The sequence below is a fragment of the Rhinolophus sinicus genome, chromosome 15, assembly GCF_057876585.1.
Source record: "Rhinolophus sinicus isolate RSI-liver-muscle chromosome 15, RSI-T2T, whole genome shotgun sequence".
Lineage (NCBI taxonomy): Eukaryota > Metazoa > Chordata > Mammalia > Chiroptera > Rhinolophidae > Rhinolophus > Rhinolophus sinicus.
The window spans coordinates 72,316,939-72,329,899 of record NC_142515.1 but is presented as its reverse complement, the minus strand read 5'-3'; the positions used below and the strand labels follow the sequence as shown (position 1 = coordinate 72,329,899).

Genomic DNA, 12,961 nt, shown 5'->3' with positions numbered 1-12,961 from the left:
CATCTGTGCACATGTTACTCACTGAGGCCCGCGATCTTGCCCCTTTACCATTGGTTTGGGCTTCCAGGTCTCAACTGCACAGTCATCCTGTCTTAATTTCCTTCACCTCCGGCTTCCAACATCCCCTAGGGTGGCCATGGCAGTTGTAACTTCATGGATCCGCCGCCCCACATAAGGCGTGAGAATGGCAACCAAGGATCCAAAAGCACTCACAGGTGCAGTATCCAAAACCAGATCTCTCATGCTGGCTGTAAAAAGCTCGTCATCCAGCCCCTAAATATTAGGGTTGAAAATAGCATGTCTCATACCCATTTCACGGATGATTTGAGTAAGTTCCATATATGACTGCCATTGCCTCACAGTGTCTGGCAGCTCGCCAGCCTGTTCCCATACGGTGCGTACCGCAGCCGTGAGCCACTGCATTAGAGAATGCTTGCCCTGGTTGTTGGCCAACCTATGGCAGTTTTGTAACCTTTGTCACAGGGACGGATGCACTGTCATGAAGGCTAGCTTTTCCATCTCGCCTGGGGAGCAGAGAATGCTGTCTGCTCCCTCATCCCATAAACGTAATAGCCAAGCCGAGACTGGCTCTCCAGGGCGCTGTCTGTACCGCCTCCCCAGCTCCTGCAACTCAGTGGGAGTGTAAGGGGTGTAGGTCGTGAACTCAGTCACAGCTGTGTTGCCTGCAGCAACACCCCCGGGGCCCAAAGGTTGCTCACAGTTTACCCTTTGCTTCAAGATTGGCTGGGCTTGGGGGTTGGGAGCTATGTTGTCTCCACTGGCTTCCTCTGCCTCTGCCTCAGAGTCTCCACTGTGGGGCCCCTCTTCTAACAGGCGGACCCGGGCTTCCAGCGCCTCCAACCGGGCACCTGGTCCAGCACCTAGGCTATTTCATTAGGCGCATTTTCCGTGTTGAGACTCAAGGCCATGAGGAACATCCAGCCCATGCGGCCGGCTGTAGCCTTCGCCTCCTCTGGCAACCACTCAGCCAGAGCCTGCAGGGCCCTCTCCACACTGGCCGGAGAGCCGTCCATGTCCTCCCACCCCTCCTTGGGGACCCAACTCCTGAGAACAGTGGCCACCGGACACCACACACGGTGTGGTGGCCACACGTCCTCCTGCCCAGAGTCAGACTCCATTCCTACCTGGCCGGAATTTTGCTTGCCGTGCCAGGCATCCGAATGGGTGGAGGCCTCAGTGCAAGATGTCCACAACCCTCGGAGCAGCAGCAGATTACCTACAGCAGCAGCAGATTACCAAAATGTAGGCGATGCCTTCTGTGGCCAGGAGGGAGGTGTACCATCTGGAGGCTTGAGTCTCCCAGGCAGACCGTGCCTCCCATTCCCGGCGCAACTCCTCTCAGGCCTTCTGAAACTGAACTTTTGTAAGCAAAAACTGCTCCACCATGCTTTGGTAGGTTTTGGCCGGCACCATACCCTGCTCGCTGCGCCATTTGTCTTGCGGGGTGGCCTGTGGGGCCTCTGGTCCCGCTCCCCACATAAGAACACAGGATATGGCTAGGCCAAAAAGGAACACCCACGGAGCCATAGATAGGGGAGTCATACCACTATAGTCTCTCTGGCGGCCGGGCAAGACACACGTAGTAGTAGCCACATGATCTGCAGTCCGCCATTCACTTCTCTGCCTGCCAACCAACCAACCAATCAACGCAGCCCCGCAGTTACATCAGTAGCCAATTGGCTAACCGGTTACAGCTGATGGCCAACCAATCACAGTTGATGGTCATTCACCACCCGAGCCAGCACCTGCCCACGCGAGGCCCAGAGCCTGGAAACTGCTCTCTGGGACTCTGTCCCCACAGAATTTTAATGAATTTATTTGAGCCAACTGACGACAAATTGTTGGGAAGCAAAATCTGAACAGATTGAGAAAACGTTCTGGAGAATGGTAGTTTCGCAACTTATTTTATACATTAGAATCAAAGGGGGAGACATAAGGAGGGTTATATGAAATCCATGGGTGGTAGATTAAAGGAGTGGGGTAAGCAAAGTGGGGAAATCTCTGGGACTGGATAAAAAGCAAAATGGAGAGACACTTCTTTTACATGGGTGGGTACATGAAAGTTAATAGTTAACATTTACAGCACGCAGAGATGGTACTCGGGAACAAGATAACAATGAGGGGTTTTGTGGTCTCCTGCTCTGGTGGGCGATTGTGCCCTGAGGGGTCTGGGAAAAAAAGGGATTACTCTGACATTTCAAAGGTATGTTATCTTAAATGCAAAAAGACAGTAGACAGGCTCATTTAAGGTAAAGACTGACCATTGTCAAGGAACCTACAGTACAAGGATGTGACTAGCAGCCATGACCCTATCGGCCATGACACGCTCATAGTTAGTAATTCTTATGTTCAGACCATCCTATGTGGTCACTTTCAGTCTCTTGAATTTGTAGGACCCGCCATGCAGGCCTCCCCTGAGCTTGTCAGTTTCAGTATGTGGTCCCTTTTTCATCTACACCACACAGCATGTAATTCCATTTAGTGAAATGTCCAGAACAGGCACATCCACAAACAGAGTGAGTTAGTGGTTGCTTGGGGCTGGCAGGGGATGGGGGCGACTGCTAACAGAGTGTGGGTTGCTTTTCAGGGTGATGAAAATGTTCTAAAATTGATGTGGTGATGGGTGCACAACTCTGTGAATACACTCAAACCCACTAAACTCCACTTTAAATGGGTGAATTGTATGGTATGCGAGTTATCTCAATGAAAAAATAGGGTGCTGTGAGTAAGGGGGGCAGATTTACATAAGGGGTCAGGCTGCTTCCTGCAGGCGATGACATATGAGGTGACACAAAAATGAGGAGGAGGCAGCAGCTGTGGGAAGGGGTGAGTGGTGAGTCTGAGAACAGTCTGTCAGGTGGGGGAGGCAGTGTCCCAGGAGGAGGCTGGGCAGAGCTGGCAGAGCCCCAGCTGTGGTGGATGGTCAAGGAAAATGCTGGAAGGATGAGGCAGAGAGGCCAGACTTGCTGCTAAAGAGCCTGTGGGGTGAGGCTCCCACTCCTGGATGCCTCAGAACTGCCCATAGAGCTGGGGCCATCAGGCTCGTCAAGGCTACGTGCAGAATGACTGAGGAAGACAGCCAGCTGGCTTCAACGCCCCTGCAGCCTGGGAGGGCTGAGAACAGAGCTCGTGGAAAATAGCCTTTGCCCTTGTTTGCAAAATAAATCTGCACCCTCTGAGGACCCAGTTTTCTCGTCCCCTCCCAGTCCCCAGATCCCTGCTCTGCTCAGTCCTGGCCCCACCCAGGACAGGAGGGTCCAGGCTCCCTCTGTGGCCAGGACCACTCTGTTAAGGGTGGCCAGACTTAGGAAATCAAAATACAGGACACCCAGTTAAATTTGAGTTTCAGATTTTTTAAATCAGTAATTTTTTAGTATAAGTATATCCCATGCAATATCTAGAATGTACTGACATTAAAAACATGATCTGAAACTCAAATTTAACTGGGGGTCTGGTATTCCATTGGCATCTGACCCAGTGGAAAGCAGTGTGGCCCTATCCCCCTTTGTAATTCTCCTCGTTGCACTGGTCACTCTCTGCCCTCGTGTCTGTCCCGTGCCCACGTTTGAGATCTCATGCTGTACGCCCATCTACACATAGCAGTCCCCCGTCCAGATGTGAGAGGTCATCCCTCACCTGCCCCCTCTGCGGGATGGACCTGGATTCCCGCCTGGACAGAAGGGCAAGGCAAGCAGTTATCTTCTCTGGCCTGTGTCTCCAGCTTGCCGGGGCAGCAGACGGGCCTCCCCCGGACACCAAAAGAAGGCCGGGAGCCCTTCCTTCCTTGTTCCATCAACTCTTTTTTTTGTTTTGTTTTTTGTTTTTTTGTTCCATCAACTCTTGCTTGCAGTGAAAGCCCAAGCCCTCCCAGCAGCCTCAAGCCTGGCCCTCTGACCCTTTAGCACCCTCCACCTCCCCCATGCCTTTCGCTGCAGCCTCATGGGCAACAGGCACTGGGCACCATTTCCTGCCTCCAAGGCTTGGCTCCTGGGCTGTGCCTGATGCCAGCCTGCCCCTCCCAGGTGACTGCCTGGCTCATCCCCTCACACTCAGGGTACTAGCCACTGTGCCTTCACAGGGTGTGGGCTTTGGTTTGTTTGCTTTCCACCTTTTCTTATGAAACCTTTTGAACTCAGACATAGGGAGAGAAGAGGATGTAGGGTTTTCAGTCTCCTCACACCTCCCATACCTCTGTCCACACTGAGATGTTCCAGCTCAACCACCTCTGTGCATTTTTCTGAAAGGTGGTGACTAGGGAGGAGGGTGTATTTTATTCTCAGGGTGCTTGGGAGCCCTGGGAGGGATTTGAGGAAGGGAGGGTCATCATGAGCTGTATGTTGTAGAGAGGTTCGCGGCCAATGAGGGGGAAGGGGCCTGGGCGGGTTAGGAGTGGACTTGGGCAGGGAACAGGATGGTGCAGTGGGTTGGATGGTGTCCCCAGAACCTGTGAACAGGACCATATTTGGAGAAATGGTCATTGCAGATGTAATGAAGTTCAGGGTCTTTACATGAGGTTATCCTGTATCAGGGCGGCCCTAAAACCATTACAGTGAACGTCCTTGTAAGAGACAGAAGCTGAGACAGACAGAGGAGAAGCCTCATGGAGACAGAGGCAGAGATGGGAGGAATGCAGCAACCAGCCCAGGAGCCCCCAGAAGCTGGGAGAGGCAGGAAGAACCCTCCCCTGGGGCCTCGCAAGGGAGGGAGACCCTGCGACACCATGATCTCGGACATGTGGCCCCAGGAAGGTGGAGGAGTAAGTTTCCATTGCTCTGAGCCTCCTGGTTTGTGGTGCTTTGTTCCAGCCGTCCGGGGAAAGTCATTCAGTGGCATTGCCTCACTCCTCTCGATACCTTCAGAGATCTGAGCACGGCCCACTTGGTTGTGCCCTTCTGACACCTGAGTCCCCAGGAGGGACAGGGGCTTCCTGCCTGCCAGCCTAAGGGGAGACCCAGAGCATCTGGTTTGAGCTGGTGGCTTGCTCTGTCCCTTTAAGCCCCCTCCCAGGCCCACCTGGGGGTGGAGTGGGGACCCAGTTGGGCCAGGAAGGAACAGCTGAGAAGGCAAGATAAGCCTTCACCCTTAGGGTGGTTCCAGCTATCCAAACACTGGCCTGGCCTCCACTGATCTCCATGCACTTGGAGCCAGGCCAGGACCCTGCCGAGGTGACAGGGCCCTCTAACTTCTGGGGGACATGGGGAGGAAGCTGCTGGCCTCTGAGCACTCCTTGTCCACTCCTCGCTGGGCTTCCTGCCCCTAAACCAGTCTTACTCCAGGATGTTGAAGAATAATGAAAACCAAAGCTTCCTGCAGAGACGCGCAGGGGCCAACATTCTAGTGGGGCTGTGACAGTGTGTGTCTGTGGAAGGGTCAGTGCAGGAAACCGGCAGCCAGACAGGCCAGGCCATGAAGTGCTCAGGGCCAAGAGGTAGAGAAACAGCCCCGAGGTCCATGGGCAGGTGGGGGACAAACATGACACGGCCCATCCACACTCGGGAGTGTTACTCGGCCGTGAAAAGAGGGAGGCACTGACACTCGCCACAGTGTGGATGGACCCTGAACACACGGTGCTCATGAGAGAAGCCGGACACACAAGGCCACACAGTATGTGATTCCATTTATGTGAAATGTCCAGAAAAGGCACGTCCACAGACAGGAAGTGGGTTCATGGTTGTCAGGGGCTGGGAAGGCAGTGGGAGCTGACAGCTAAGGGGCATGGTGTGTCTTTCTGAAAGCCTCCAGGACAAGCCCCTAATTCAAGCAACTGCCTGCCTGCCCCCTCCAGGCCTGCTCCAGACGGCCCAGCACAGGGCAGATGAGGGACAACACAGGGCAGTGTGGGACCTGTTACAGCTAGAAGGAGACCAGGATGTGTGCCCCCCCCCCCTCCGGGACGAGGGAACCAGGAAGCAGTGCTAGTTCCCTGGGCCTGGCCATATCCACTAGGACAGGGCGCCCCGGAACAGAGCCCTCACGGCCTCGGGGTCTGAGGCCATCGAGGACTCTTCTGCAAGATCCACTTTTCTGTTCTGCTCTGTGCGGGCTGATGTGAACCCCCAGCCCACGTGCCCAGGACAGCAGAAAGGAACCCAAGTCCCTGACATGGGTTTCAGACACAGCCACAAAGAGAGAAGGGACCCTGTGAAACACTCGCCACCATTTCTTTGCCTGCAGTGACCTCACCACTGCTGGTCGGCCTTTAGAAATGAAGACAACAGGAGTAAAACGTAGCGCAGACAGGTGGTTGCTTAGGGCTGGGGGTGGGCGCAGAGACAGTTAAAGGGCCTGCGGTTCTTTCTGGGGTGATGAAAATGTCCTAAAATTGACTGTGGTGATGGCTGTATCTATGAATACACCAAACCCACTCAATTGTACCCCTTAAGTGGGTGACCTGTGTGGGGCGTGCACCCTCGCTCAATAAAGCTGTTTAAAAAGAATGAGTGCCAGGGGCTCCAGGAGGAGACGGGGCGTGATGCTAATGGGCACAAGGGTTCGTTTTGGGGTTATGGGAATGTTCTGGAACTAGAGTGGTGATGGGTGCACATATTGTGAAATGTGCTACAAATGGCTGAGCTGTACACTTTTAAAGGGTAAGTTTTATGGCATGTGAATTATATCTCAAACTGCAAAGATTTACCAAACAGGAAAGACGAAGAAGATTCTGGGGTATATTTGCTTGGTGACCCCCACCCCACCCCCAGCGCCCAGCCCACCTGGCCACCAAGCTCTGGCCTTGGCCTCTAACACTGGTCAATGCCACTCACTACTGTCCTCTGGGGCTCCACCCTGGAGCCCCTCCTGGGAGACGCCTGCCCTGTCCTGATTCTAGGCTCCCTCCAGCAGCCTCAAAATTGCAACCTCTGTTTTATCAGTGGGAAAACTGAGGCTTGCCCCCGCCCACACAGCCAGCATGGCACAAGTGGGGTCACGACACAGGCAAGACTCCTATGCTTTCTTTACTACAGTTTATTGGTCCTCTGAGCTGTGGCCACTCCCCTCGCCACTCCTCCCCATAACCCTGCAAGGAAGGACCCGCGAGTGAGGGAATCACGGTCATCCTGGAGCTTCAGGCCTGAGACGGGACCGGCCAGCGGCTGATGGTCTTCTTGATCCAGGACACGTAGGGGGCCACAGAGGTGGCCACAGGAGGCTTGAAGATGTCAGTGCAGTCCTGGGAGGCGAAGGACAGGATTCCAGCTACCTTGCCTTTGCTGCACACCAGGGGCCCGCCTGAGTCCCCCTGCCGGAGCCAAGGGACACAGGTCACCCTCAGTGCCCACTGGAGGGGGCCTGATTATCCCTGGGGGCGGGAGCTGATTCCAGGGCAGACCCCACATGGCTATACAGCCTGGTCCCACAACTCACTGCTCCTGTCCCCACTTTTCGTTTGCTCCTTTTTCCCACCACAGGGCCTTTGCACAAGTGTCTCCATGCCATGACCATTTTTCTGGTGCTACAGTTCAAACCCCATCTCCACCTACCCCTGACTGTGTGACGGTGGGTAAGTCATTTAATCTCTGTGCCTGTTTCTGCATCTGAGAAATGGGCTAATGCTAGCGATCTCAGAGAAGGGGGCGAGTAGGGTCTCTGGTTTGCCTCTGGCTGCGGGCTGTCCCCCATGCCCCTCACCTTGCAGGGGGCCCAGTTCCTTGACATGGCCTCCAGGCAGAGCATGTCGGGGGTGATGCCACCGTGCCAGAAGCGACTATTGTTGCACATCCGGGCATCTAGCACCTGTACATCCAGCTCCTGCAGCACTCTGGCCAGCTGCCCATCCTGCTGGGTCAGCCCCCAGCCAGCCACACTGCACTGCATGCCCACCGCCACTTTCTGGCGCCCGGGGGGCAGGGCCAGGGGCCTGATGGTCCTGCTGTGTCTCACTTTCCTGTCCAGCTACAGCAACAAGAAGGGGTGGGTGGGGATGGGCAGTAGGGTTGGGGCCTGGGCTCACTGTCATTCCTCCTGCCCACCTACACCCACCCCCATCCTCCGCACCTTAAGCAACGCGAGGTCATGCTCCAGATAGGGCGGCGGCTTGTACTTGGGATGCAGGACTGCCGCATTCAATTGCAAGGCCAGGCCAGGTTCTCTGAGCACGTGCAGCCCCAGTACCAGCCTCAGCAGCTGGGTCCTGCAGGCATCAGGGTCAGGGCAGCCTGGGGACTCCCCACATCCTAAGCTTTGTCCCCGCCCCCATCCTCTGCTGCACTCAAGGCAAGGCCAGGGGTTATTCGGCTGTGCCCCTGCCCCACCCCTGGCTGGTTCTTCCCATCTCCTTCTCAGTCAGCCTCCTCCCGCCTCCTCCAGGAAGATGGCCCTGCTCCCAGCCCGCCCCCGACTCCAGTCCAGTCCTGGCCAGGGGCAGGGTTGCGTGTGTCCAAAGTGCTGGCCCCTCCACAGGGTCCTCAGCCTCATCCAATGTGTACATGACGCCTCAACCACAGCGACATGTTCCGAGGCTCGCACGTGACTTAGGTTGGGCCCATCAGAACTTTACCCAACTACATAGAACTTTAACTTTACCCAGCTACATAGAAACAAGCTCTTTCAACAGGCTCTATGGGGCCCAACCTGGCCACCATGTGACAATCTTCCTGATAATGCAGACAAAGGACCCGGCAGCAGAGCTGAGAGATGGGCCAGCTCCTGACCCCCTCACATGAGCACCTGGACTGAGCTGGGCCCAAAGCCATCTTTGCCACTAGACTTTTCAGTTAAGTGAGTCAACGGACGCCCTTTGGCTACTTCAACAGGTTTGATCTGCACCCTTTAGTACTGGCCAGGCCAGAGGCAAGGCAGCTCCAGGGTGGCTTTATTTGGTGGCTTCCTGGGTTGGTTCTGCCACCCTCGTAGGCTGGCTCTACCCTGTGGCCACAGTGGGATACACATTCCTGGGTGTTACAAGCGGCCCAGCTCCATCTAGTTGGAAGGCACTTTGTTGTAGCAAGTAAAGCCTCCCCAGGAATCCCACAGCCTCATGTCACGTATGCAGGCCTGTGGTTAATGTCATGAACATTTGCCTCGACAATCCCAGGAGAGGATAGGGGACCCCCATACCTCTACAATTGGCATAAGTCTCTCAGGACCCACCCCTAGTGAGAATGGGACAGGGGACTGTGGGATGGATTCCGGGACACCTGGGGTGCAGAGGGGCTGGGAAGGGCAGGGTCACTCACGGCGGGGTCACGCAGTGGGCAGCTGTCAACACCCACTGTGGGTGCACAAGGACTCCCCCACACAGGTGGGCACCAGCTTTCTGCAGCGAGACCATATATGGACGGGAGTGGGGGACAGCCTCCTTACCCCCAATGATGAGGGTTTCAGATGTGTCGTCTCCTGGGGAGGGAGACAGAAAGCCAGATTAGCTGGGTGCCTCACCCCACCATGACCTTCCTACCCCAGGTCTAGGGCATGGACCCTGAGGTTAACCCCCTAACACAGTCCCCTCTGTCCCTCCCCATGGGATCCCTCCCCATCCTTCACCCCCACATCATGATCACCAGCATGTGACCATCTGGTATCCACCCCCATCCCTTGCTTCTGGGCCCCATCAGGACCCCCCTGGGCACCACAGCGTAGCCCCCATGCAGCCCGAGGGGCTGTTTAAAGTGGAGAAACTGGACCCTCACACCCCCCGGGTGGGATGTAAAATGGGATAGCTACTGTGCAAGCAATCTGGCAGTTCTACAAAGGTTCAACAGTCACCACCCGCCCCAGCAACTCCCCTCCAAGAGAAATAAAGACGTACGTCCACACAAATCTTGTGCATACACGTCCACAGCCGCACAATTCACAGTGGCCAACAGGTGGGCACAACCACCCATGGGTGAACAGACAAACACAACATGTCCCATCCACACACATGGAGTGTTACACGGCTGTGAAAAGGAGGCAGGCACTGACACTTGCCACAACGTGGGTGGACCCTGAACACACGGTGCTCATGAGAGAAGCCGGACACACAAGGCCACACAGTGTGTGATTCCGTTGGTGTGAAATGTCCAGAACAGGCACATCCACAGACAGGACGTGGGTTCGTGGTTGTCATGGGCTGGGCGAGGGGGTGGGGGGGTGGCTGCTGATGGGGACGGGGCTTCTTTTGGGGTGATGGAATGTTCTGGAATTAGATAGAGGTGCTGGTTGCATAACACTCTGAATGTGCTAAAAACCACTGAATTATGCACTTTAAAAGGGTGAACTGTGTGGCATGTGAATTCTATCTCAATAAAGATGCTATAAAAATTGTTTTGAAACCAATCATGAATTGAAAAGGATTGACGAAAAGTTCATTTAATGCAAATCAGGTCAAAATCTTCCTATGATTCTCCACCACGGTTTAAACATCCAAACTCTCCATGACCCACATCAGCTCGCCCTGCCTCCTTTCCACGTCCCCTCATTCCACTGCAGCCACACAGGCCGCCCTGTTGATCCTCCAGGACACTGCCTCCATTCCCACCTCAGGGCCTTTCCCCCCAGACATTCCCAAGTCTGGCTTCCTCACTGGGTATCTGCTCAAAAGTCTCAGAGACACCCTCTCCAAACTTCCTTAATATAACCCTCCTCCCCTTACTCTGCTCTGCTGTCTTCCTAGCACTCACCTCTCCCTGACAGTGTCTCACACATAGACTGGCTGACTGCCCTCTATCCCCACGTGTTGTTAAGGGCAGGCTCTATGCCTCTCTTGTTTACAGCAGGCCTAAACAGAATGTGCTTAGCAAATATGGATGGACAGGTGGATGAATGATGCATGGATGATGGATGATAGATGGATGATCGATGGGTGATGGATGGATCAAGGATGATAAATGGATGATGGATGATGGATGGGTGATGAGTGATGGATGGATGATGGATGATGGATAAATGATAATGGGGGATGGATGGATGGATGGATGGATGGATGGATGATGGAAGGAAGGAAGGAAGGAAGGGAAGAAGGGAGGAAAGAAGGAAAAAAACACACGATGATACGTGAATGGTTGGCTACCTCACCCGCTGGATCCCCAATTCATCACAGAGCCATTCTCATCCATCCTGGCCAGAATTCTGGGCTGCCCACTACCCACCGTGTTCCATCTCATGCTCCCTGGTACCCAGCCCTTGTCAAGCATATATGGTTTGGGGAGGCAGTCAGGGGGGGCTCAAATTCCAGCTCTGTGCTTCCTATCTGGGGATTCTGGGCAGGCTGCATAATGCTGGGCCATGGCTTCCTGCTGTGTAAGCTGGGGTTGTGTACACATGTGGCTATGGACCCTGCTACCGGAAGGCAAACAGCCAGCCTGTGCCCCGCCTTCTGTGGTTGAGGGAATGTCCTTGTTCTCAAAAACCAGAGGAGCAGTATGCCTGCAACCCCCTCTCCAACGGTTCAGGAAAATAAACTGCATATGGACACCATGCACAGACACCTAGCACAGGACGGGGAGGGAGCTTTGGCGAAATGTTTACAACCAAGGAACCCAGGCAAGAGCAGATGGGAGTTCTCTCTGCAAGACTGAAATGAAAAATACCTTCTGGCCTGAAGTGACCTCTCCTGTACCCCAGGGCCCTGGCTCAGGCCTTGCTTCCTTTTCAGAGCAGCTGCCATTTCTTCCAGCAGTCCCCTTCTGAGGACAGGGGATTTGTTTCCAATCTCTGTTCTGACACCCACCCATGGACCCCTGAACGCCAAACCTCCTTGTTCCGCTTCCACTCACCTGCACACAGGGTCCCTGAGGCCACCAGCACCAGTGGCAGAAGCAGACATAAGGGGGCCTCCATGGTGCTGCCTGGGCCACCAGTGCCTCCCACACCCCACCCACCCCTTCCTATGGGGGAGGGGACATTCACAGCTCCACGCTCCAGAGCACACACAGCCCCCAGCTGGTTTGTCACCCCCAAGCATTTCAGAGAGTGTTCTCTGCAGACAAAACCACATCACACCTGAAAAATTCACAAAAATTCCTCCTCGTCATCTCCTATCATATTCAACCCCCATCTCATACACAGGGGTTTTTATGTGTATAGTTTTAATGTGATTGTTTTATTTGGCCCCATTCTCTTATCATGGCAAAATAGACACAACATAAACTTTACCATTGTAACCATTTTAAGTGCACAGCTCAGTGGCATTGAGCACATTCACATCATTATGCTGCCGTCCCACCATCATTTCTAGAAGTTTCCATCTCCCCAAACTGACACTCTGTCCCCATTAATTAAACTCTCACTCCCCTGCCCTCCCCCAGCCCCTGGCCCCACCATCTACTTCCTGTCTGTGAATCTGACTCCTCTGGGGACCTGTGAGTGGGATCACACAGTGTTTGTCCTCCTGTGTCTGGCTGATGTCGCTGAGCATCATGTCCTCGGACCATCCACGCTGTAGCAGGTGTCAGAGTGCTTCCTTTTCAAGGCTGAGTAACACTCCACTGTATGGATGGACCACATCTTGTTTATCCATTTATAGGTCCATGGATATTTGGGCTATTGCTAGTCTTTGGTTATTATGAGTAAAGATGGTACAAACGCTGTGTGCTCTGAACACTTAGGGGAGTGGCCACAAATCCAAGCTGTATCCATTAGTGATGCTTGCCCAGGCAAGGCAGGGACGGGAAAGGTGCTGGCTCCCTGGGACTTCCCACCTCACTCCCTCACATCCACTGCTCAGCCCTCCCCCACCCACGTGACCCAGCCCGGCCAATCAGATTGCTCCACCCCCTGGCTACAAGGGGTTGGTTCAGGGTGGAGGGGCCCTAAGCAGGCTCGGTGAGGACCACGGCCTGGGTTTCCTCTCCTGGGACTTTTCAGAAACAGCCCTCACTCTGTTCTGGACTTGAATCTGCAAGGGTGTCAGCCTGGGGGGTGGCCCCAAGGTGAGAGGAATCCACCTGAGAACGAGGCCTGCAGACGTGCACAGAGGAAGCTGAGCATGGGGCTGTTTCCTCCTGTAGCTCTAACAAAC

General features: G+C 54.5%; 1 protein-coding gene across 1 annotated transcript; it reads right to left on the bottom strand.

Annotated features, from left to right (window-relative positions):
* Positions 1-6,971: 6,971 nt before the first annotated feature.
* Positions 6,972-11,830, bottom strand: GZMM (granzyme M). The gene is made up of 5 exons (XM_019716000.3): positions 11,718-11,830; positions 9,198-9,357; positions 8,017-8,152; positions 7,651-7,914; positions 6,972-7,261 (listed from the first exon to the last, which is right to left on the bottom strand). Exons 1-5 carry the CDS (start codon positions 11,779-11,781, stop codon positions 7,088-7,090), a joined length of 798 nt encoding a protein of 265 aa, XP_019571559.2. The 5' UTR covers positions 11,782-11,830; the 3' UTR covers positions 6,972-7,087.
* Positions 11,831-12,961: the final 1,131 nt, after the last annotated feature.

What these genes read in the sequence shown, in the direction of transcription:
- GZMM (XM_019716000.3), bottom strand. Translation starts at nt 11,781, where the DNA reads ATGGAGGCCCCCTTATGTCTGCTTCTGCCACTGGTGCTGGTGGCCTCA. An exon ending in GCCCACTGCGTGACCCCGCC is followed by an intron (nt 8,153 to 9,197) that starts GTGAGTGACCCT and finishes TGATGCCTGCAG; the next exon opens with GACCCAGCTGCTGAGGCTGG. An exon ending in GGAACTGGGCCCCCTGCAAG is followed by an intron (nt 7,262 to 7,650) that starts GTGAGGGGCATG and finishes TGGCTCCGGCAG; the next exon opens with GGGGACTCAGGCGGGCCCCT.